At 40.7% G+C, this 25,850-nt stretch overlaps 1 protein-coding gene across 5 annotated transcripts in view; it reads right to left on the bottom strand.

The window, feature by feature from the left end:
- The window catches only part of LOC139762294 (coiled-coil domain-containing protein 102A-like), a 153,845-nt gene that overhangs the window by 90,768 nt on the left and 37,227 nt on the right, over positions 1-25,850 (bottom strand). For all 5 annotated transcript variants that reach the window (XR_011715685.1, XM_071686883.1, XM_071686884.1 and 2 more), the window contains exon 5: positions 2,698-3,542. Coding sequence is in view for 4 of the 5 variants with exons in the window: in XM_071686883.1 (XP_071542984.1) it covers positions 2,698-3,542 (845 nt within the window). In the remaining variant the exon portion in view is untranslated. The remainder of the gene's footprint in view (positions 1-2,697; positions 3,543-25,850) is intronic.

Raw genomic sequence — 25,850 nt, forward strand, 5'->3', positions numbered from 1 at the left:
TGCGAGGTAGCGCAAGGAAACAGACGAAAGAAATGGCCCCCCCCCCCCATACACCTGTACATACACACGTCCACACACGCAAATATACATACCTACACAGCTTTCCATGGTTTACCCCAGACGCTTCACATGCCTTGATTTACTCCACTGACAGCACGTCAACCCCTGTATACCACATCGCTCCAATTCACTCTATTCCTTGCCCTCCTTACACCCTCCTGCATGTTCAGGCCCCGATCACACAAAATCTTTTTCACTCCATCTTTCCACCTCCAATTTGGTCTCCCTCTTCTCCTCGTTCCCTCCACCTCCGACACATATATCCTCTTGGTCAATCTTTCCTCACTCATTCTCTCCATGTGCCCAAACCATTTCAAAACACCCTCTTCTGCTCTCTCAACCACGCTCTTTTTATTTCCACACATCTCTCTTACCCTTACGTTACTTACTCGATCAAACCACCTCACACCACACATTGTCCTCAAACATCTCATTTCCAGCACATCCATCCTCCTGCGCACAACTCTATCCATAGCCCACGCCTCGCAACCATACAACATTGTTGGAACCACTATTCCTTCAAACATACCCATTTTTGCTTTCCGAGATAATGTTCTCGACTTCCACACATTTTTCAAGGCTCCCAAAATTTTCGCCCCCTCCCCCACCCTATGATCCACTTCCGCTTCCATGGTTCCATCCGCTGACAGATCCACTCCCAGATATCTAAAACACTTCACTTCCTCCAGTTTTTCTCCATTCAAACTCACCTCCCAATTGACTTGACCCTCAACCCTACTGTACCTAATAACCTTGCTCTTATTCACATTTACTCTTACCTTTCTTCTTCCACACACTTTACCAAACTCAGTCACCAGCTTCTGCAGTTTCTCACATGAATCAGCAACCAGCGCTGTATCATCAGCGAACAACTGACTCACTTCCCAAGCTCTCTCATCCCCAACAGACTTCATACTTGCCCCTCTTTCCAAAACTCTTGCATTTACCTCCCTAACAACCCCATCCATAAACAAATTAAACAACCATGGAGACATCACACACCCCTGCCGCAAACCTACATTCACTGAGAACCAATCACTTTCCTCTCTTCCTACACGTACACATGCCTTACATCCTCGATAAAAACTTTTCACTGCTTCTAACAACTTGCCTCCCACACCATATATTCTTAATACCTTCCACAGAGCATCTCTATCAACTCTATCATATGCCTTCTCCAGATCCATAAATGCTACATACAAATCCATTTGCTTTTCTAAGTATTTCTCACATACATTCTTCAAAGCAAACACCTGATCCACACATCCTCTACCACTTCTGAAACCGCACTGCTCTTCCCCAATCTGATGCTCTGTACATGCCTTCACCCTCTCAATCAATACCCTCCCATTCATTTATTCATCTATATTCCAAAAGCTTGGGCTCTGGATTTATGTCTGCCAAAGACATCTCATTATCAAAAATGATAAAGTTCTGTACAACAGAAAGCTCTTAGTTTGGAAACTGCATATATATCTCATTGACTCTTCACTTAACAAAGGCTATCAAGTAGAGAGTTTATATAATAAGACCAAAGGAGCTACAACATTGGAAAAAGAATCTTGTACTTATAACAAGGCAGCTGGACTCCAGGTAATAGATCTAAGAAAAGCTTAACCTTAGTAGGCCTAAAGAGGTTCAAGATACAACCCATCAACACTGGCTCCTGCAGAGCATTCTCATAACAGTACTAGAGGTTAACAAGTGATGAGAGTCATTCATCCAAACAGAAAGTATAAGATTAAGAGGTTTCTAACCCGATGAGATCCAAAAGAACTTTTCATGGCTCATGAAATGAATTTACCCACATGAGAAATCCAAAAATGATCCTACACATTAACCTGTGGGTAGCAGCCTCCAAGTGTCTTATTATGAGGAGGACCAGTACAACTGCTTGATCCCATACCTTGCTATCAATGTAGTAGGAGTGCCTCTGAATGACCATGCAGTATAAGAGATGTTGTGAAAAATATAGTCTAATCCAGTTGCTTGGATTAGTTTTATGAGGAAAAGGTACAACCAATTACCCTGACACAAGAAGTGTAAGATGGTTCTACACCACTTTTAAGCTTCCCTGTGAGAACAGTAGTACCTTCCTGGGCACCTGCTGTTTAAAAAATAATGCCTGCACTTTTCTTTTTTGGGTGCGTGTGTAAGCATGCCATTAGTATGAGAAAATAAAAGGGCTTGAATACAGGGTTAAGTGAAAAGTAAAGCAATGTTAAAAAATTTAGTAATGCTATCAAATCTTTATCCTATTGTAGTTACTGTATGAATAAAAGCATGACCCTTCCCTCCTTGGCGGGAGGCATGCTTTCAAAGCCTAATTACTGAACATGACTCAGATTAAAGATTTACTATTCTTAGAGGACTGGCTTACATGAACTGTCTTCAATATCAAACACTGTACATACAGTCATTGGCACAAATTAAGACTACCAGTTTTCAATCAGCATTTTAACATGCTTGCAAAATATGAGCATGCTCCACAGAAGCACAAGGGAATCAATTGTCAAATTAAATGAATTACAGTATCCAAAAACATTTATCATTAATGATGCAGCCTCCAGCATACTAAAATATCACTAACAAAAATTATATACCATTATATTCAATAATATTGTATCAAATACTCACTCTCTCTCAGCTTGTATTGTCTTGGTGGCTTCATCCAACCGTAACTTGAGCATAGTAACTTGTTGCTCCAAACTCTCCTGTTCTGGAGTAATACCTGTCTCATCAATCACTGACCCCCCTCCAACACCACTTATGCCATTGTTACCACTATTGTTAGTCCTCCATCCCCTTCTCCCATCACGCCCACATACTCCGTCATTGGAGCGCACAGACTCTTCATAGCCCACTTCACTACACTCACTTCCTGCACAAACTTCACTCATGGGATCTGACACAGCTGATATCCTAGGATTTACATGGCATGTGTCAGGCAGAGGGTCTGACATGGTGGACATTCTGTGGGAAGGGGACGGCTGACTACTACTATTGCTACTTCCAGCAGCAGTCACTGTGCTGTCTCTAAATGTTTGTTCTTGCTGCTGTTGGCTATGGATAATTTTTTCCTCAATGTCATTTTCCCTTTGTGGATGATGGCAATTTTCAGAAACCTCTTTAACTGCACTGTCTTTTAAATACTCGTCACATATCAAATCTTTCACCTCACGACCAGCACGACACTTTTCACTGAGGCGAGAGGCTTCACTGGGTTTGTGGGCATAAACTGATACATTTTCAACACCACTCTGTCCTAATGTCTCAGCAACATTGCCTTCATTATTACTAATTACAGCATCACCAGGATGACCTCCACGAGAACCAAACATCTCCTCCAGGAGGCTAAAATTTGTGTTTTTGGCATCCCGAATAAACTGAAGTTCATCATTGGATAGTTTCTCAGCCTCTGTCTGAGTCATAGGACGTGCTGGGGTGCTACCATCTCGCTCTGGTGAATCTTTGTGGCTTTCCTTGAGGGAAGAAAATAAAAAGGTCTTATTAAACATCAATATACCCCATATATCACATATGCTAGCTACCCACTATGCCAATGTGAATATCCAACTATGCCAATGTGAATATCCAGAGTTCCCTCTCCATGTATAACTATCGATCATCATCACTCCATTCTCAATTCTATGGGGTGGATCAGGCACATACAGCCAGTGAAAAGCACTCATTTGCATCTTAAACTCATGCTCAATGAGTTGGAAAAACACTGACCTCCGCACTTATAAAGTGCTTCTTACTTTTCAATCTCTATACTAAATTGATGCACTATGTGAGACCAATCTCATCTCATCTCCAATCACTGCTCTAAAATCTTACTCTGAAATGTCCCTAGTCATAATTAATTCTTTTACTGAATCTATCCATCTCTTCTACAGTCTACCTATCCTTCTAGTACTATCAGTCGACCAACCAATTACCTGTAATGTGTGCTGCATGATTATACCACCTTCAAGACTTTCAGCCATTCACCTTTCTAATAGTGTCATCACAATACATATTCTTCTCATAATTTGTCATTCTATCAATCTTCTTAACTCCAGCAGTGCTATGAAGGTAATCAAGTGTTTCTGCCCTCATTTTTTACCTTTCCTAACCAACATACACATACACTTAGGTTTCATATCCGTAAATCAGCAGTGGGTCAAGTACTTAATACGTGCATCAGCAGTGGGTCAAATACTTCATACAAGCCTAATATTCTTTCCAACCATCTAAGTTATCAGCACACCTCCAATTTTTATCCCTTATATGAATCAACTTCCAATTTCAGCTTTCCCCATTACCATCCCAAATGAATTCAGACTCAACTACAATTCCAGTTCTTCACCATACAAACTAAATGTACCGTCTGATCTCCCATCCCATTCAAAACCTAGCACCTTACTTCCAATTGCATCCTCTTCAACATATATTACATTTGGGGAGAGAGAATTCCCTACATGTCATAGAAGGCAGGAGGTGCTCATCCCATTTGAAGGCTCAGGTTGGGTTCTCTAAATGTGTATGGATGTAACCAAGGTGAGAAGAAAGGAGAGATCAGTAGTATGTTTCAGGAAAGTAACCCAGATGTTCTTGCTCTGAGTGAAGCAAAGCTCAAGGGTAAGAGGGAAGAATGTCTTGGAAATGCCTTTGGAGTAAAGTTAGGGGTTGGTGAAAGGACAAGAGCTAAGGAAGAAATAGCACTACTACTGAAATGTGAGTTGTGGGAGTGTGTGTTAAGAGTGTAAGGAAGTAAATTCTTGATAGTTGTAGGTAAAACTGAAAGTGGATCACAAGAGATGGGTGATTGTTAGTGGTTATGCACCTGGCCATAAGAAGAAAGATCAGGAGAGGCAAGAGTTGTGGGAGCAGCTGAGTGTGTGTGTCAGCAGTTTTGATGTAAGATACCGGGTATTAGTGATGAGTGATTTAATAAGGTTAGTAATATGGCATTTGAGGGTGTAATTGGGGTGCATGGTGGACAGCTTGTGAAGTTATGTGCTGAAAAAGGACCTAGTTTAAAAAGAAGGGCATACAAAGGTATATGTACGTGAGTGCAAGAAATAGTCAGAGGGCATTATTATTACATATTACTTAATAGGTGTGTAAAAGAGAGACTTTGGAGGTAAATGTGCTGAAAGGGGCAGCTTGTGAGATGTCTAATCACCATCTTGTGAAGGCAAGGGTGAAGATTTGTAGAAGTTTTTGAAAAAGAGGAAACAATGTCAGGGAGAAGAGAGGGGTGAGAGTGAGCATGGAAAAGAGAGTTATGTGAAGAAATACCAAAAGTAACTGAGTGTAGAATGGCAAAAGGTGAGAGTAAATGAAGCAAGGGAAGTGGGTGAGGAGTAGGAAGTATTTCAGGAAACAGTGCTGGCATGTGCAAAAGATGCATGTGGCATGTGAAAGATGGGAGGCAGGCAGATTAAAAAGGGTAACACATTGTTGGATGAATTTGTTAGAGAAAGAGAAAATAGAGGCATTTGGTTGGTAAAAGGAAGGAGTGCAAGACTGGGGGATGTATAAGAGAAAGCAGAAGGTCAAGGGAAAGGTGCAAGGGGTTGAAAAAGAGGGCAAATGAGAGTTGGGGTGAGCGAGTACCATTAACACTTAAGGAGGAAAAGATGTTTTAGTAGGAGGTACATACTGTGAAAAAGACAAGAGAACAAATGGGAACATCAGTGAAGGGGGCAAAAGGAGAGGTGATAATAGGTAGTGATGAAGTGAGGAGCAGATGTATACTCAAATGTGTTTGATGATAGAGTGGCAGATATAGGGTGTTTGGGTCAGAGTGGTATGTGAAGTGAGAGAATCATGAAGAGTGGTTCGGTGCAGATAGAAGAGGTGGTGGAAGCCTTGCACAAGACAAAATGTGGCAAAGCGGCTGGATTGGATGGTATTATGACTGAATATATTAAGAAATGGGGTGGCTGTGTTGTTCATTGGTTGGTAAGGATTTTCAATGTATGTATGGATCATGGCGAGATGCCTGAGCATTGGCAGAATGCGTTCACAGTAGCATTGTATAAAGGCAAAGAGGATAAAGATAAGTGCTCACACTACAGAGGAAAAAGTCTGTTGAATTTACTTGGTAAGTTGTACAGGAAGTAATGATTAAGAAGGTGAAGGCATGAACAGTGCATAAGACTGGGTAAGAACAGTGTGGTTTCAGATGTGTAGATCAAGTATTTGCTTCAAAGAATGTGTGAGAAATACTTCAAATAACATATGGATTTGCATGTGGCATTCATGGATCTGGTGAAATCATATGATAGGGTTGATAAAGATGCTTTGTGGAAGGTCTTACAAATGTATGGTGTGGGGGGAGAGCTTCTAAAAGCAGAGAACTTTTTATCAACAGTGTAAGGCTTGTGTATGAGTGAGAAAAGAGTAGAGTGAATACTTTCATGTGAAGGTTGGTCTGTAGAAGAGGTGTGCTATATCACCATGGTTGTTCAATTTGTTTATGGATAGGGTGGTGAGGGAGGTAAAGGCAAACGTCTTGGAGACTGGGGCATTTATGCAGTCTGTAGGGGATAAGAAGGTCTGGGAAGTGAGTCAGCTGTTTGCTGATGATACAGAAGTGGTGGTGGATTTGAGTGAAAAACTGCTGAAGTTGGTGACTGAGTTTGGTAGAGTGCGTGAAAGGAAAAAGGTAGGAGTGAATGTGAATAAAAGTAAGATAATTAAGTTTAGCAGGGTTGAGGGACACATTAAGTGGGGTAGCATTAGGTCAGAGTAGTAGGCAGGAGCATTACGTAGGTAGTTAGTTATCTGTTAACAAAAGAGTACAAGCTTTAATACAGGGATTTCATAGTAAAGACTATAGACTTTTTTGTCCACATAAAATAATGAATAAATTAAAAAGAAGAGGGCTAACAATTATTTCTATACCTAGTGAGTCTCTCCATATGCAAGACCTTATAATCATATTCACACAACATATCACAGTGAGCTCCCTCACTCAATAAACTGTCCATTGATGAAAAATTTAACAATGCAAAGTTTTTCCAACAATCATTAGATATGGAATGCTCTAGCAGAATGTGAGCCTCATCCTGAACTTTACCTTGATCACAAACACAAAGCCTTAACTCCAGTGGTGTGCGGCTCCATCTACCAGTTTCTATTTTCAGATTATGAGACATCAAACACTATCTTGTAAATACTATACAAGCATGGTCTGGTATATAATCTTTACCACAGTAAACATTATGCACCAAGAGTCTGGGGTTTAGTACTGACCTGTATGTAACATAGTTAGAGGCTGAAAAATGCTTGTTTCTTATTGAGTTCATAATTAATTCTAGAGGGTAAGAAGCTATATTAAAATCCATCACCTTCTGAATAAATTTATACCCTTGCGTGTTATGACTTCTACACAGGTTATCTACGTAAACAAATGGTTCATCCATATCATGTGACCATAACTTTTAAGAAGAAAGGTTCTCTTTTTGCACATAAAATTGAACTGGTGGTATTTTAGACTCAACCAAACAAGAATTGGTAAAAGTACTTTTCCTTGACCCCAAAAGACATTTTACTAACTGGTTATAATGCCTAATTATTCGCTTAGGATTTGAAGTAAACTAGGTCTCCAAACTATACAACAATGATGACAACAATGCAGTATTAAACAGTTTGTACACAATTAGCATGTCACTATTCACTTAACAGAAAATGGCGAATTCATTCACTAAGGCTGACAATTCCACATCATAAAGTGACAGTACCATGCACTAAGAGATGAGTATTTAAGACGGTATTTCATTTCTACAGTGTTGCTGCAAAAGGATAACTTATCATTATCATCCCTGTTTATAATGAAAAACTGTGATTTCTTTTCATTCAAAATACCATACTCATTACAATACTCAAATAGAATATCAAGTTTCCTTCTACACGTATCTCTTGAGGTTGCAAATATGACAGCGTCAAGTCCCTAAGAAACCATCATCAGTAATTGCTAGTTTAATAATCTTTATCATCTTATCAATATAAGATATAGACAAGCAGCTGGTTAGTACACCTCACCTTACCCCAATAGATGAAGATATTACACCTGATTTTAAGATATTTTGTGTACATTTATATACAGCTATAATAGCCATGAGCATAGCCTTACCACATCCCAAAGATTTTAGATGATTGATTAGCTTATGCTATGGGACTCTTGTCATAAGCTTTGCTTAAATCAACAAAAACAATGTACATTATTTCCTTTTTCCCTTTAACATAATCAATCAGTAATCTCAGGGACATTTGCTCTAAACATCTTTGGCCCTTTGGTGAGCCAGCTTGGCATTTATTGATACAGCACCATAGTTGTAATCGACTCAATATTAAGAGGTCATACACTTTAACAAAGGTGCCCATGGTACTTAAAACTATAATTACTGCAGTGTAATCATTCTGATTTAAACAAAGTAATCAACTTGTCTTTACACCATGAAATGGCATAAACCTATGAAAACACCATACTGAATACATTTTACAGTAATGTAAACCATGTCAGGGGTAACCTAGTCTCTAATCCTGGGCATACTCTGTCAAAACTTTTATTTGTATTTAATTTTTTCATAACTTCCAACTCTTCAGGGGTAAATGGATCATCCAACACTGGAATATATGGAGAAGTTTCTGAATCAACATCATCATATACTTGTACACTATGGTTATTAGGATTTAATCATTTTCAAAATACAACACTCTCAGAGAAGGGGGCCAGGTGAGGATATTCCCTCAGAGGCCCAGTCCTCTGTTCTTAACGCTACCTTGCTAACGCAGGAAATAGCGAATAGTTTGAAAGAAACAACACTCTCAGTGTTAATAGGCTGAACAACACCGTGATTAGAAACCTCTCCTTTCCAGTTTATAGCTTTCCAAATAACTTTATCATCATTTGTATTCAAAAGTCTCTTCCATCTAGGATTGGTAATGTCCCATTCATAATCATTATATTATTATCATTATTTCTTATCATACCTGATAGCTATTTCCTTTATCAGTGAGGCAACACTGGGAAGCAGACAAAGAAAGATCCACCGACACATATACACACATATATACATAAAAGCTCACACACGTATATATAAATTTTTATTTTCATTTATTATACTTTGTCACTGTCTCCTGTGTTAGCAAGGTAGCGCAAGGAAACACACAAAAGAATGGCCCAACCCACCCACATACACATGCATATACATACACGTCCACACAAGCACATATACATACCTATACATCTCAACGTATACATATATGTACACACACACAGACACTATATTTATTTATCTATTTTGCATTGTCGCTGTCTCCCACATCAGCGAGGTAGCGCAAGGAAACAGATGAAAGAATGGCCCAACCCACCCACATACACATGTATATACATACACGTCCACACACGCAAATATACATACTTATACATCTCAATGTACACATATATATACACACACAGATATATACATATATACACATGTACATAATTCATACTGTCTGCCCTTATTCATTCCCATCGCCACCTCGCCACACATGGAATAACAACCCCCTCCGCCCGCATGTGCACGAGGTAGCACTAGGAAAAGACAACAAAGGCCACATTTGTTCACACTCAGTCTCTAGCTGTCACGTATAATGCACCAAAACCACAGCTCCCTTTCCACATCCAGGCCCTACAAAACTTTCCATGGTTTACCCCAGACGCTTCACATGCTCTGGTTCAATCCACTGACAGCACATCAACCCCGGTACACCACATCATTCCAATTCACTCTATTCCTTGCAAGCCTTTCACCCTCCTGCATGTTCAGATCCCGAACACTCAAAATCTTTTTCACTCCATCTTTCCACCTCCAATTTGGTCTCCCACTTCTCATTCCCTCCTCCTCTGACACATATGTCCTCTTTGTCAATCTTTTCTTGCTCATTCTCTCCATGTGACCAAACCATTTCAAAACACCCTCTTCTGCTCTCTCAACCACACTCTTTTTATTACCACACATCTCTGGAAAGTTCTCTAGGGCCTGGATGTGGAAAGGGAGCTGTGGTTTTGGTGCATTATTACATGACACCTAGAGACTGAGTGTGAGCGAATGTGGCCTTTGTTGTCTTTTCCTAGCGCTACCTCACGCACATGAGGGGGGAGGGGGTTGTTATTTCATGTGTGGCCGGGTGGCGATGGGAATAAAATAAAGGCTGGCAGTATGAATTATGTACATGTGTATATCTGTATATGTGTGTGTGTGTATATATATGTAAACGTTGAGATGTATAGGTATGTATATTTGCGTGTGTGGACATGTATGTACATACATGTATATGTGGGTGGGTCAGGCCTTTCTTTCGTCTGTTTCCTTGCACTACCTCGCTAACGCGTGAGACAGCGACAAAGCAAAATAAATGAATAAACAAATAAAAATAAATCTCTCTTACCCTTTCATTACTTACTCAGTCAAACCAACTCACACCACATATTGTCCTCAAACATCTCATTTCCAGCACATCCACCCTCCTCCGCATAACTCTACCTATAGCCCACGTCTCGCAACCATATAACATAGTCGGAACAACTATTCCTTAAAACATACCCATTTTTGCTTTCCGAGATAATGTTCTCGCCTTCCACACATTTTTCAACACTCCCAGAACTTTCGCCCCCTCCCCCACCCTATGACTTACTTCTCCCGCTGCCAAATCCACTCCCAGATATCTAAAACACTTCACTTCCTCCAGTTTTCTCCATTCAAACTTACCTCCCAATTGACTTGTCCCTCAACCCTACTGTACCTAATAACCTTGCTCTTATTCACATTTACTCTCAGCTTTCTTCTTTCAAACACTTTACCAAACTCAGTCACAAGCTTCTGCAGTTTCTCACCCGAATCAGCCACCAGCGCTGTATCATCAGCGAACAACAACTGACTCTTCCCAAGCTCTCTCATCCACAACAGACTGCATACTTGCCCCCTCTCCAAAACATATACACATATATATATTCATAAGTACATATTCATACTTGCTTGCCTTCATCCATTCTTGACACCACACCACCCCACAGGAAACAGCATTGTCACCCACTGCATCTGCAAGGTAGGGCCAAGAAAACAGACAAAAAAGGCCACATTTGTTCACACTCAGTCTCTAGCTGTCATTTGTAATTCACTGAAACCACAAATCCCTATCCACATTCAAGCCCCACATATTTTTCCATGATTTACCCCAGATGTTTCGCATGCCCTGGTTCAGTCCATGGTCCACTGACAGCACATTGACACCAGTGTACCACCTCATTCCAATTCACTCTATTCCTTGAATGCCCCTCACCCTTAAGCATGTTCAGGCCCTGATCGCTTAAAATCTTTTTCATTCCATCCTTCCACCTCCACTTTGGTCTCCCACTTCTCCTTGTTCTCTCCACCACTGACACATATATCCTCTTTGTCAATCTATCCTCATTCATTCTATCCATATGTCCAAACCATTTCAACACATCATCTCTCTCAACCACTCTTTATATTACCACACATCTCTCTTACCCGTTCATTACTTAAACCACCTCACACCACATACTGTCCCCAAACATTAATTTCCAACACATCCACCCTCCTCCATACAACCCTCTCTTTAGCCCATGCCTTGCAATCATATGATATTGTTGGAACTACTATTCCTTGAAACACACCCATTTTTGCTTTCTGAGATAATGTTCTCTCCACATGTTCTTCATTGCTCCCAGAACCTTCGCCCCCTCCCCCACCCTATAACTCCCGTCCACTTTGATGGTTCCATTTGCTGCTAAGTCCACCCCAAGCTATCTAAAACACTTCACTTCCTCTAATTTTCTACATTCACACTCACATCCCAGCTAACTTGACCATAACCTTGCTTTTATTCACACTTACTCTCAACTTTCTTTCACACACTTTTTCAAACTCAGTCACCATCTTCTGCAGTTTCTCACCTGAATCAGCCATCAGTGCTGTATCATTGGCAAACAACAACTGACTCACTTCCCATATCCTCTCATCCTCAACGGACTGCATTCTTCCCCTCTCTCTCCAAAACTCTTGCATTTACCTTCCTGACCACCCCATCCATAAACAAATCAAACAAAAATGGGGACATCACACACCCCTGCAGCAGACCAACCTTCACTGGGAACCACTCTCCTCTCTTCCTACTTGTACACATGCCTTACACCCTTGGTAAAAACTTCTCTGTTTCTAGCAGCTTTATCGTATACTCTTAAGGCCCTCCACAAAGCACCTCTATCAACCCTATCATATGCTACATACAGATCCATTTGTTTTTTAAGTAATTTCAACACATTCTTCGAAGCAAACACCTGATCCATACATTCTCTACCACTTCTAAAACCACACACTCCTTCCATTCCTTCACCCTTCATCAGCAGTGACCATGTTTGTGGTGTCGCACCATCAACCAGTACTACCCCTCCAGTCATCTCATCTTTAGGTGTGTAACCCACATTACTCAACTTATCCAGCTATACCCAGTACACAGTGGCCATCAAAGGTGCCCTGCATGACATCTGCATAAGTTATGCTGCTATCAGTCTAGTATTCCTGATATGCCAAATCATTTTGTATATGTGTATTCAATCAGCATGGTCCCCACTACACCACACTCATTACTGCAGTTTTGCAAGTCTCCCTTCATGACTAGGGGATTCTTAAATTTCACTTATGATATTTGTTTGTCCAGCTCCAGTGACTTCTTGCTGTTAGATTCAATAACCAAGAACCAATATCTTTTATATCGTATTTTTGGCTAGCAAGTGTATTTTGCCAGGTATTTTTATTGCCAGCCTCGGTGTTGATGGTCAAAGATTTTGTTGTATCATGGTGAATCAATCAAGTGATATAGCATTGCTAAAGTCCTACATTAATATATATTAATTTTAGGTATTGTATTTGCTCGGTATCGCTGCTCAGATCTACATTATTGTGATAACGTTCTTTCAAGTTTGGATTCACTTATTATTACTATTCAATTCTTTTATTGTAATGATATTCCTTCGTGCTACATTACTGAATATTAACTAATCAGTGTTAAATTTGCTTCATGTCATTATTTAGTGTGACTTTTGAATCACTGTGCCAATATCAATCCTATACTTAATATAGAGCATACTCATTACGATGTGCCTATTACTCTGTATCAGCATATGACCAGAGATTTGTTGGTTGTGTTATTTCTTATTCAGCATTTTGGTTTTCTTCTTTTTATGGTTAAGGATAGTTCCAGTGCATGACTTTTTTTTTTTAAGGAGACAGTTATCTGTCATTGGCTAAGGCCCTGTTACAAGTTATTATTCTTTATTGTTTTTCTTTGTAATGCAAATTTTTTTTTTTTTTTTTTGCTTTGTCGCTGTCTCCCGCGTTTGTGAGGTAGCGCACGGAAACAGACGAAAGAAATGGCCCAACCCACCCTCATACACATGTATATACATACGTCCACACACGCAAATATACATACCTACACAGCTTTCCATGGTTTACCCCAGATGCTTCACATGCCCTGATTCAATCCACTGACAGCACGTCAACCCCGGTATACCACATCGATCCAATTCACTCTTATTCCTTGCACGCCTTTCACCCTCCTGCATGTTCAGGCCCCGATCACACAAAATCTTTTTCACTCCATCTTTCCACCTCCAATTTGGTCTCCCACTTCTCCTCGTTCCCTCCACCTCCGACACATATATCCTCTTGGTCAATCTTTCCTCACTCATTCTCTCCATGTGCCCAAACCATTTCAAAACACCCTCTTCTGCTCTTTCAACCACGCTCTTTTTATTTCCACACATCTCTCTTACCCTTACGTTACTTACGCGATCAAACCACCTCACACCACATATTGTCCTCAAACATCTCATTTCCAGCACATCCATCCTCCTGCGCACAACTCTATCCATAGCCCATGCCTCGCAACCATACAACATTGTTGGAACCACTATTCCTTCAAACATACCCATTTTTGCTTTCCAAGATAATGTTCTCGACTTCCACACATTCTTCAAGGCTCCTAGGATTTTCGCCCCCTCCCCCACGCTATGATCCACTTCCGCTTCCATGGTTCCATCCGCTGCCAGATCCACTCCCAGATATCTAAAACACTTTACTTCCTCCAGTTTTTCTCCATTCAAACTTACCTCCCAATTGACTTGACCCTCAACCCTACCGTACCTAATAACCTTGCTCTTATTCACATTTACTCTTAACTTTCTTCTTTCACACAGTTTACCAAACTCAGTCACCAGCTTCTGCAGTTTCTCACATGAATCAGCCACCAGCGCTGTATCATCAGAGGATAAGAGGTAATGCAAATGAAAACATAAATTCATTTTTTCTCCATTATGTTATGTGCTCTCTGCCTGGTTCTCTACACTGATCACTTGACCACTTGGTTGATTGCCTGCCACCCTCTCCTGGTTGGGTCATGATACCCTTATGATCCATTTCTTTCTTTTTACCTATCTATTCATCTATCTACATCTCTGATGCCCATTCCCTTTGGGGTTGGTCATGCCTCCCTCATACACACCATTCCATCCATTCTTTCACCATTTCTATCCCTCCTTTACTCCTCCTCTTTCTTTTTCCCTGTCACAAGTAGTCTTCCTTTCACACCAACCCCTTTAATCACCTGTTTCCCATGTCACAGGTAGTCTTCCTCTCACACCAACACCTTTAATAATACTGTCATACACTCTCTTTGTAAACTCCCTGTTTTGTGCTATTTTCACATGCCCAAACCACCCTACCACTCCACAATTTATTCCCTTTGCATTCCCAGCCTTACCAAATCTTTCATACACCCCCTTATTTCTTTCTTCATCCTGTCTAGTCATACCTTATGTTCCTCTCAAATAGCTTATTTTCACAGCCTGTACTCATGACCTCTATGACTCATTCCATGTTCATGATTTTGTTGCATAGGTCAGGGTCGGAGGGCTTTGCTGTCCCTTAGACCTTTCCTCACTTCCATACTTACATCTCCGCCCTTCATTATTGTATAAAGGGACCCAGCAACTCTTCTACCACATACTGTTCTCTCCCTACTCTCTCCTTCCATATCACCAAACTTACCCAAGATAGCTTTTAGATACTTAAATTCTCTCACCTCTCCCAGTCTTTCTCCCCACATTTCTATAACAAAATTTAGTACTTTCTTTTTTCACTTTACAGGGCTTTGCAAAATCTATATTTTCACTCTGTTTCCTTTTAAGCACCATTACTTTTCTTTTACTCACATTTGCCTTTTATTGCCTGCTCGTACAATCACAACGTGCACTTACAAGCTGCAACACCTTTTCACTCAAAGCAAAGAACACAGCCACTAGCCACCCTACCCCACTACCACACTCCATCTCTGCATCCCCTTTCCCTTGTTTTGCTTTTATCTAACTCATCACTCCATCCATATACATATATATTAAAAAGTTACAGACATCCCACAGCCCTGCTTCACACCCACACGTATACCCTTTCGCTCAATTCTTTATCCTTTATCCACTCTTACATATGTATTTGCTACCCTGTAGCTGATTTTTACACCATCCAGCAGTTGTTCCTTCTACCCCGTATATCCTATACACATCCCCTAAAGCTCTTCACTCAACTCCATCATAAATTTTCTCCACATCTATAAAAGCTGCATGCAGCTTCTTACCTTCTGCTAGATACATTTACAGTAATTTTTACCACAAAAATCTGATCTGCACTTCCCCTACCTTTCCTAAATCCCCTTGATCTTACATATTCTGCATTCAGTCATTTCCATTACTTTATCAATCAACACTCTTGCATACACTTTTTCTGATACACCTAACAGACTTTTTCCCTTTAATTGTTTTGTGCATCCTGTATCTTTTTTGATAAAGGATCAGAAATAACTTTCACCCAGTCCTTAAGCACTATCTTCCACTTCCATGCTAAATTACATATCACACATATTACATATAACAGAGGGGTTGTTAAGGAAGTGAATGCAAGAGTTTTGGAGAGAGGGGCAAGTATGCAGTCTGTTGTGGATGAAAGGGCTTGGGAAGTGTCAGTTGTTGTTCGCTTATGATACAGCGCTGAGCTGATTTGGGTTAGAAACTGCAGAAGTTGATTTAGAAGGTGATTTAGTTTGGTAAAGTGTGTGAAAGAAGAAAGCTGAGAGTAAATATGAATAAGGGCAAGGTTATTAAGTACAGTGGGGTTGAGGGACAAGTCAATTGGGAGGTGAGTTTGAATGGAGAAAAACTGGAGGAAGTGAAGTGTTTTAGATATCTGGCAGTGGATTTGGCAGCAGATGGAACCATGGAAGCAGAAGTGAGTCGCAGGGTTGGGGAGGGGGCAAAGGTGCTGGGAGCGTTGAAGAATGTGTGGAAGGTGAGTACGTTATCTTGGAGAGCAAAAATGGGTATGTCTGAAGGAATAGTGGTTCCAACAATGTTATATGGCTGTGAGGCATGGGCAATAGATAGGGTTGTATGGAGGAGGGTGGATGTGTTGGAAATGAGATGTTTGAGGACAATATGTGGTGTGAGGTGGTTTGATTGAGTAAGTAATGAAAGGGTAAGAGAGATGTGTGGTAATAAAAAGAGTGTGGTTGAGAGAGCAGAAGAGGGTGTATTGAAATGGTTTGGTCACATGGAGAGAATGAGTGAGGAAAGATTGACAAAGAGGATATATATGTCAGAGGTGGAAGGAACAAGGAGAAGTGGGAGACCAAATTGGAGGTGGAAGGATGGAGTGAAAAAGATTTTGAGCGACTGAGGCCTGAACATACAAGGAGGGTGAAAGGCGTGCAAGGAACAGAGTAAACTGGAAGGATGTGGTATATGGGGGTCGAAATGCTGTCACTGGATTGAACCAGGGCATGTGAAGTGTCTCGGGTAAACCATGGAAAGTTTTATGGGGCCTGGATGTGGAAAGGGAGCTGTGGTTTCAGTGCATTACACATGACAGCTAGAGACTGAGTGTGAATGAATGTGGCCTTTGTTGTATTTTCCTAGTGCTACCTCACACGCATGCAGGGGGAGGGGGTTGTCATTTCATGTGTGGCGGGGAGGCGGTGGGAATGGATGAAGGCAGCATGTATGAATATGTACATGTGTATATATGTGTATATATGTATATGTCTGTGAATGTATATGTATGTATATGTTGAAATGTATAGGTATGTATATGTGCGTCTGTGGACATGTATGTAAATACATGTTTATTTGGGTGGGTTGGACCATTCTTTTGTCTGTTTCCTTGCGTTACCTTGCTTATGCGGGAGACAGCGTCAAAGTATAATAGAAAAAACATTACATATCACACAGTGGGTTGGCATTGCACAATTTTAAGGACAGCACATTTACAAACCACACACGTTATGTTTCCATCATCAGTTGGTAGTAGTTGGTAGGCAGCCAGTGATCAGGGAGGTATATTACCAGTACTATCCGCCTAGGTATTGGGATGATTAGTGAAATCTGCTTAGTGAGCAAGCACTTTAGTTGTTGTCAAGTTGCACTTCTCTGATCCAGGTAGCTGTCTCTTTCTTTCAGCCTCACTAGCATGTGGACCACTGGTATTCTCTCCACAAATATACAATCTCTCCTCGTCATATGGAACACTTGACAGCACTTAACTCATGCAGCTCATTAGCTCATTCTTAGCAACTCTAGATTTTCTTGTGGTGAGAACTATGTGCTAGGCCTGCCTTTTGGCAAAATGATAGGAGCAGTAGATAGAAGTAGTAGATAGGAACATTTAGGTATGAATATTAGGTAGAAGCATTAGATAGAAATAGTCATAAGAAACATTAGATACGAGCCTCTGCAAACACTGCACTAAACGTGACCTTTGTCAGTGGCCTGTTGAGGGTGAGGCACTAAAGGCTAAGAAACGGCACTGGAGTACTTTAGTCATGGAGACTGTTGCCGTGGCCATCCCTTTGAGGGAATTTCCATTGGAACAGGTGTCATAGATATAGATAGACAGTTTAGCTGCATTTTGTTGCCTTGGCTTTGATTGCACTTTGGCATCTGAAGTATGAGTTAAGAGGAAGACATCTAAGACTATGTCCAAGCTGAACTAGATGATTCTGGTCACTGATAAGCTAATCCAAAAGGCAAGCAGCAGATAGCTGCATTGGCTGAGAAGCAACAGCTTGTTGATCAAGATCCTGAGTTGGAGGAATTCTTCTTTCCCATGGTTCTAAGGAAGAAAGGTACGGGTTGCAGCTCAAGAGACAACAATGAGAACAGAGATGGGAGCTTGAGCATGAAAAACTCCAAAACTCCACTTCCCAAGCCCTTTCATCCACAACAGACTGCATACTTGCCCCTCTCTCCAAAACTCTTGCATTCACTTCCCTAACAACCCCTCTGTTATATGTAATATGTGTGATATGTAATTTAGCATGGAAGCAGAAGTAAGTCGCAGGGTTGGGGAGGGGGTAAAGGTGCTGGGAGCATTGAAGAATGTGTGGAACAACCCCTCTGTTATATGTAATATGTGTGATATGTAATTAAGCATGGAAGTGGAAGATAGTGCCTAAGGATTGGGTGAAAGTTATTTCTGATCCTTTACTAAAAAAGATACAGGATGCACGAAACAATTAAAGGGGAAAAGTCTGTTAGGTGCATCAGAAAAAGTGTATGCAAGAGTGGTGATTGATAAAGTAATGGAAATGACTGAATGCAGAATATGTAATATCAAGGGGATTTAGGAAAGGTAGGGGAAGTGCAGATCAGATTTTTGTGGTAAAAATTACTGTAAATGTATCTAGCAGAAGGTAAGAAGCTGCATGCAGCTTTTATAGATCTGGAGAAAATTTATGATGAGTTGAGTGAAGAGCTTTATGGGATGTGTATAGGATATACGGGGTAGAAGGAACAACTGCTGGATGGTGTAAAAATCAGCTACAGGGTAGCAAATACATGTGTAAGAGTGGATGAAGGATAAAGAATTGAGCGAAAGGGTATACGTGTGGGTGTGAAGCAGGGCTGTGGGATGTCTGTAACTTTTTAATATATATGTATATGGATGGAGTGATAAGTTAGATAAAAGCAAAACAAGGGAAAGGGGATGCAGAGATGGAGTGTGGTAGTGGGGTAGGGTGGCTAGTGGCTGTGTTCTTTGCTTTGAGTGAAAAGGTGTTGCAGCTTGTAAGTGCACGTTGTGATGTGTGTACGAGCAGGCAATAAAAGGCAAATGTGAGTTAAAGAAAAGTAATGGTGCTTAAAAGGAAACAGAGTGAAAATATAGATTTTGCAAAGCCCTATAAAGTGAAAAAAGAAAGTACTAAATTTTTTTATAGAAATGTGAGGAGAAAGACTGGGAGAGGTGAGAGAATTTAAGTATCTAAAAGCTATCTTGGGTAAGTTTGGTGATATGGAAGGAGAGAACAGTATGCGGTAGAAGAGTTGCTGGGTCCCTTTATACAATAATGAAGGGTGGAGATGTAGGTATGGAAGTGAGGAAAGGTCTAAGGGACAGCAAAGCCTTCCCGACCCTGACCTATGCAACAAAATCATGAACATGGAATGAGTCACAGAGGTCAAGAGTACAGGCTGTGAAAATAAGCTATTTGAGAGGAACATAAGGTATGACTAGACAGAATGAAGAAAGAAATAAGGGGGTGTATGAAAGATTTGGTAAGGCTGGGAATGCAAAGGGAATAAATTGTGAAGTGGTAGGGTGGTTTGGGCATGTGAAAATAGCACAAAACAGGGAGTTTACAAAGAGAGTGTATGACAGTATCATCAAAGGTGTTGGTGTGAGAGGAAGACTACCTGTGACATGGGAAACAGGTGATTAAAGGGGTTGGTGTGAAGGGAGGAAGAAAGAGGAGGAGTAAAGGAGGGATAGAAATGGTGAAAGAATGGATGGAATGGTGTGTATGAGGGAGGCATGACCAACCCCAAAGGGAATGGGCATCAGAGATGTAGACAGATAAATTTTTTTTTTTTTTTTTTTGCTTTGTCGCTGTCTCCCGCGTTTGCGAGGTAGCGCAAGGAAACAGACGAAAGAAATGGCCCAACCCACCCCCATACACATGTATATACATACGTCCACACACACACAAATATACATATCTACACAGCTTTCCATGGTTTACCCCAGATGCTTCACATGCCTTGATTCAATCCACTGACAGCACGTCAACCCCAGTATACCACATCGCTCCAATTCACTCTTATTCCTTGCCATCCTTTCACCCTCCTGCATGTTCAGGCCCCGATCACACAAAATCTTTTTCACTCCATCTTTCCACCTCCAATTTGGTCTCCCTCTTCTCCTCGTTCCCTCCACCTCCGACACATATATCCTCTTGGTCAATCTTTCCTCACTCATTCTCTCCATGTGACCAAACCATTTCAAAACACCCTCTTCTGCTCTCTCAACCACGCTCTTTTTATTTCCACACATCTCTCTTACCCTTACGTTACTTACTCGATCAAACCACCTCACACCACACATTGTCCTCAAACATCTCATTTCCAGCACATCCATCCTCCTGCGCACAACTCTATCCATAGTCCACGCCTCGCAACCATACAACATTGTTGGAACCACTATTCCTTCAAACATACCCATTTTTGCTTTCCGAGATAATGTTCTCGACTTCCACACATTCTTCAAGGCTCCCAGAATTTTTGCCCCCTCCCCCACCCTATGATCCACTTCCGCTTCCATGGTTCCATCCGCTGCCAGATCCACTCCCAGATATCTAAAACACTTCACTTCCTCCAGTTTTTCTCCATTCAAACTCACCTCCCAATTGACTTGACCCTCAACCCTACTGTACCTAATAACCTTGCTCTTATTCACATTTACTCTTAACTTTCTTCTTTCACACACTTTACCAAACTCAGTCACCAGCTTCTGCAGTTTCTCACATGAATAAGCCACCAGCGCTGTATCATCAGCGAACAACAACTGACTCACTTCCCAAGCTCTCTCATCCACAACAGACTTCATACTTGCCCCTCTTTCCAAAACTCTTGCATTCACCTCCCTAACAACCCCATCCATAAACAAATTAAACAACCATGGAGACATCACACACCCCTGCCGCAAACCTACATTCACTGAGATTAATCACTTTCCTCTCTTCCTACACGTATACATGCCTTACATCCTCGATAAAAACTTTTCACTGCTTCTAACAACTTGCCTCCCACACCATATATTCTTAATACCTTCCACAGAGCATCTCTATCAGCTCTATCATATGCCTTCTCCAGATCCATAAATGCTACATACAAATCCATTTGCTTTTCTAAGTATTTCTCACATACATTCTTCAAAGCAAACACCTGATCCACACATCCTCTACCACTTCTGAAACCACACTGCTCTTCCCCAATCTGATGCTCTGTACATGCCTTCACCCTCTCAATCAATACCCTCCCATATAATTTGCCAGGAATACTCAACAAACTTATACCTCTGTAATTTGAGCACTCACTCTTATCCCCTTTGCCTTTGTACAATGGCACTATGCATGCATTCCACCAATCCTCAGGCACCTCACCATGAGTCATACATACATTAAATAACCTTACCAACCAGTCAACAATACAGTCACCCCCTTTTTTAATAAATTCCACTGCAATACCATCCAAACCTGCTGCCTTGCCGGCTTTCATCTCCGCAAAGCTTTTACTACCTCTTCTCTGTTTACCAAATCATTTTCCCTAACCCTCGCACTTTGCACACCACCTCGACCAAAACACCCTATATCTGCCACTCTATCATCAAACACATTCAACAAACCTTCAAAATACTCACTCCATCTCCTTCTCACATCACCACTACTTGTTATCACCTCCCCATTTGCGCCCTTCACTGAAGTTCCCATTTGCTCCCTTGTCTTACGCACTTTATTTACCTCCTTCCAGAACATCTTTTTATTCTCCCTAAAATTTAATGATACTCTCTCACCCCAACTCTCATTTGCCCTTTTTTTCACCTGTTGCACCTTTCTCTTGACCTCCTGTCTCTTTCTTTTATACGTCTCCCACTCAATTGCATTTTTTCCCTGCAAAAATCGTCCAAATGCCTCTCTCTTCTCTTTCACTAATACTCTTACTTCTTCATCCCACCACTCACTACCCTTTCTAATCAACCCACCTCCCACTCTTCTCATGCCACAAGCATCTTTTGCGCAATCCATCACTGATTCCCTAAGTACATCCCATTCCTCCCCACTCCTCTTACTTCCATTGTTCTCACCTTTTTCCATTCTGTACTCAGTCTCTCCTGGTACTTCCTCACACAAGTCTCCTTCCCAAGCTCACTTACTCTCACCACCCTCTTCACCCCAACATTCACTCTTCTTTTCTGAAAACCCATACAAATCTTCACCTTAGCCTCCACAAGATAATGATCAGACATCCCTCCAGTTGCACCTCTCAGCACATTAACATCCAAAAGTCTCTCTTTCGCGTGCCTGTCAATTAACACGTAATCCAATAACGCTCTCTGGCCATCTCTCCTACTTACATAAGTATACTTATGTATATCTCGCTTTTTAAACCAGATGGGTAAAAAGAAAAAATGGATCATAAGGGTATCATGACCCAACCAGGAAAGGGTGGCAATCAACCAAGTGGTCAAGTGATCAGTGTAGAGAGCCAGGCAGAGAGCACATAACATAATGGAGAAAAAATGAATTTATGTTTTCATTTGCATGGGAATGAATAAAGGCAGACAGTATGAATTATGTACATGTGTATATATGTATATGTCTGTGTGTGTATATATATGTGTACATTGAGATGTATAGGTATGTATATTTGCGTGTGTGGACATGTATGTATATACATGTGTATGAGGGTGGGTTGGGCCATTCTTTCGTCTGTTTCCTTGCGCTACCTCGCTAACGCGGGAGACAGCGACAAAGCAAAATAAAATAAATAAATTTGCATTACAAAGAAAAACAATAAAGAATAATAACTTAAAACAGGGCCTTAGCCAATGACAGATAACTGTCTCCTTAAAAAAAAAATCATGCACCTGAACTATCCTTAACCATAAAAAGAAGAAAACCAAAATGCTGAATAAGAAATAACACAACCAACAAGTCTCTGGTCATATGGTGATACAGAGTAATAGGCACATAATAATGCGTATGCTCTATATTAAGTATGGAATTGATATTGGCACAGTGATTCAAAAGTCACACTAAATAATGACATGAAGCAAATGTAACACTGATTAGTTAATATTCAGTAATGTAGCACGAAGGAATATCATTACAATAAAAGAATTGAATAGTAATAATAAGTGAATCCAAATTTGAAAGAACGTTATCACAATAATGTAGATCTGAGCAGCGATACCGAGCAAATACAATACCTAAAAAATAATATATATTAATGTAGGACTTTAGCAATGCTATATCACTTGATTGATTCACCATGATACAACAAAATCTTTGACCATCAACTCAGAGGCTGGCAATAAAAATGCCTGGCAAAATACACTTGCTAACCAAAAATACGATATAAAAGATATGGGTTCTTGGTTATTGAATCTAACAGCAAGAAGTCACTCGAGCTGGACAAACAAATATCATAGTGAAATTTAACATTCCCTAGTCATGAAGGGAGACTCGCAAAACTGCAGTAATTAGTGTGGTGTAGTGGGAACCATGCTGATTGAATACACATATACAAAATGATTTGGCATATCAGGAATACTAGACTGATAGCAGCATAACTTATGCAGATGTCATGCAGGGCACCTTTGATGGCCATTGTGTACTGGGTATAGCTGGATAAGTTGAGTAATGTGGGTTACACACCTAAAGATGAGATGACTGGAGGGGTAGTACTGGTTGATGGTGCGACACAACAAACATGGTCACTGCTGATGAAGGGTGAAGGAATGCTGCTGTGCATCTACTGAATTTATGAGGGTATCATTTGATAAGGGAAGCCATGCTACAGCCAATCACCTAACTAGAATACAGATTTCTGGCATGCTGGGTGCTCATTGGTTGAGGTGCCCATCCTATAAAAATCATTCTTTAATCCAAAGCGAACTAAAGATAACCTAGTTAACCTGTCAGTAAATTGTCTAAAGTAACTTATGCAATGAAACATGGACACCTAATTTTTGCTCATATCAATCATAGCTTAAAATGCTTGTAGACTAATTGTAAAACTGGCAATGCAAATAATGTTCTAACTATATTTCTGATGCCTGTTCCCTTCAGGAACTCCCTCAAGGGGGTGGCCATGGCAAGTCTCCTCAACTGGTGAACTCCAATGCCACTTCTTAAGCCTTTTAGTGCTTCACCCTTAACAGGCCACTGGCAGAGAGCAACTCTAGTGTAGTGTTTCAAGAGGCTCATACCTTAATGTTACTACCTTCTTCTTTAACCAAATGCTTCTGTCTAGTGTTCCCCCTTATCACCTCAAACTACCTCAATCAACTGCTCCTACCATTTTGCCAAAGGTCGGGTCTTGCACTTAGCCCTCAGGGTAGGAAAATCTAGAGTTACAAAGAATGAGTTGCATGAGTTAAGTGTTGTAAAGCATTGTGTGACATGGATAGATTGTATGTTTGTAGACAGAATACCTGCAGTCCATGTGTAGGGTGAGGCACAAAAAAAAGAGAGTAAGTTGGGTCAGATGAGTGCAATTTGACAACAACTGAAGTGCTGGCTCACTATGCAGGTAGTACTAGTAATGTACCTCACTGGTCAGTGACTGCCTACCAACTACTATCTAGTTATGTTTGAACTAAAAAAACAAAGTAAGATGAATCTTCACTCTATATCGAGTTGAAAGTACCAACACTATGCCAGATGTTGTATTAGTATGCTGCTGTGATGAACTTATGTACGACACTTGCCTGTAAGTAGTTAATTTGGATATAGTTATGGCAGGAAGTAATTAACGCAACTCTAAACATGATAACTTAGCTATCTGTGTTGGGATGAGTTTCCTAGACAGTTTTAGTGGTACCAGTATGTTCAGCTAACTGTGCTGAAGTGAATTTACAAACCTACCTATCGAAAGAGATGGAAAAGTTGTGAAGGATTTTAGAAAGGATAATAGCAAGAAACTCAAGTTTTAGTGGCTGCAATTAATCCAATAGTAAATCCTGTCAAAGTCTGTCTATTGAGGTAGCTGTCACAAGACACAAATGAAGCAAAAGAAAAGGGGGCTGGTCTGCTGAAAGTGGAAGAATGCAGTGCATAATCATCCTCACATAAGTGCACTTGGTTATCTGTTTAAGAAAGGAATTTGTTGATAAAAAAAAGGGAGAAGAGCATAATAGATATGCAAGAATGCTAAAGGACACCACAGTTGATTATGAAAGATAGAAAGGATAATACATCAACAAATACCAATACAGATCAACCAGAGAAAGCTTAACACGATAAAACAGAATAAGGGAAGAAAATCAGAAATAGGGCTTGGAGATCATACCCAGATGCCATAACCTGTCAGAAACCTTACAATATATCAAGGTTTACAAGACAGGATTCCCCAGATTCTTGTAGACAATAGTAATACACATATACAAACTGATGTGGCATAACAGGAATACTAAACTGACAGCAGCATAACTTAGGCAGGAGATGCTATGCAGGGCACCACTGACGGCCACTTTGTACTGGGTACAGCTGGATAAGTTGAGCAGTGTGGGTCAGACACCTAAAGATAAGATGACTGGAGGGGTGGTATTGGTTGATGGTGCAAGACCACACACGTGGTCACTTGCCTTGCAAAAGCTATACTGGTGATCAGAATAATGACTGAA

Source organism: Panulirus ornatus, chromosome 43 (genome assembly GCF_036320965.1).
Source record: "Panulirus ornatus isolate Po-2019 chromosome 43, ASM3632096v1, whole genome shotgun sequence".
NCBI classification, from domain to species: domain Eukaryota; kingdom Metazoa; phylum Arthropoda; class Malacostraca; order Decapoda; family Palinuridae; genus Panulirus; species Panulirus ornatus.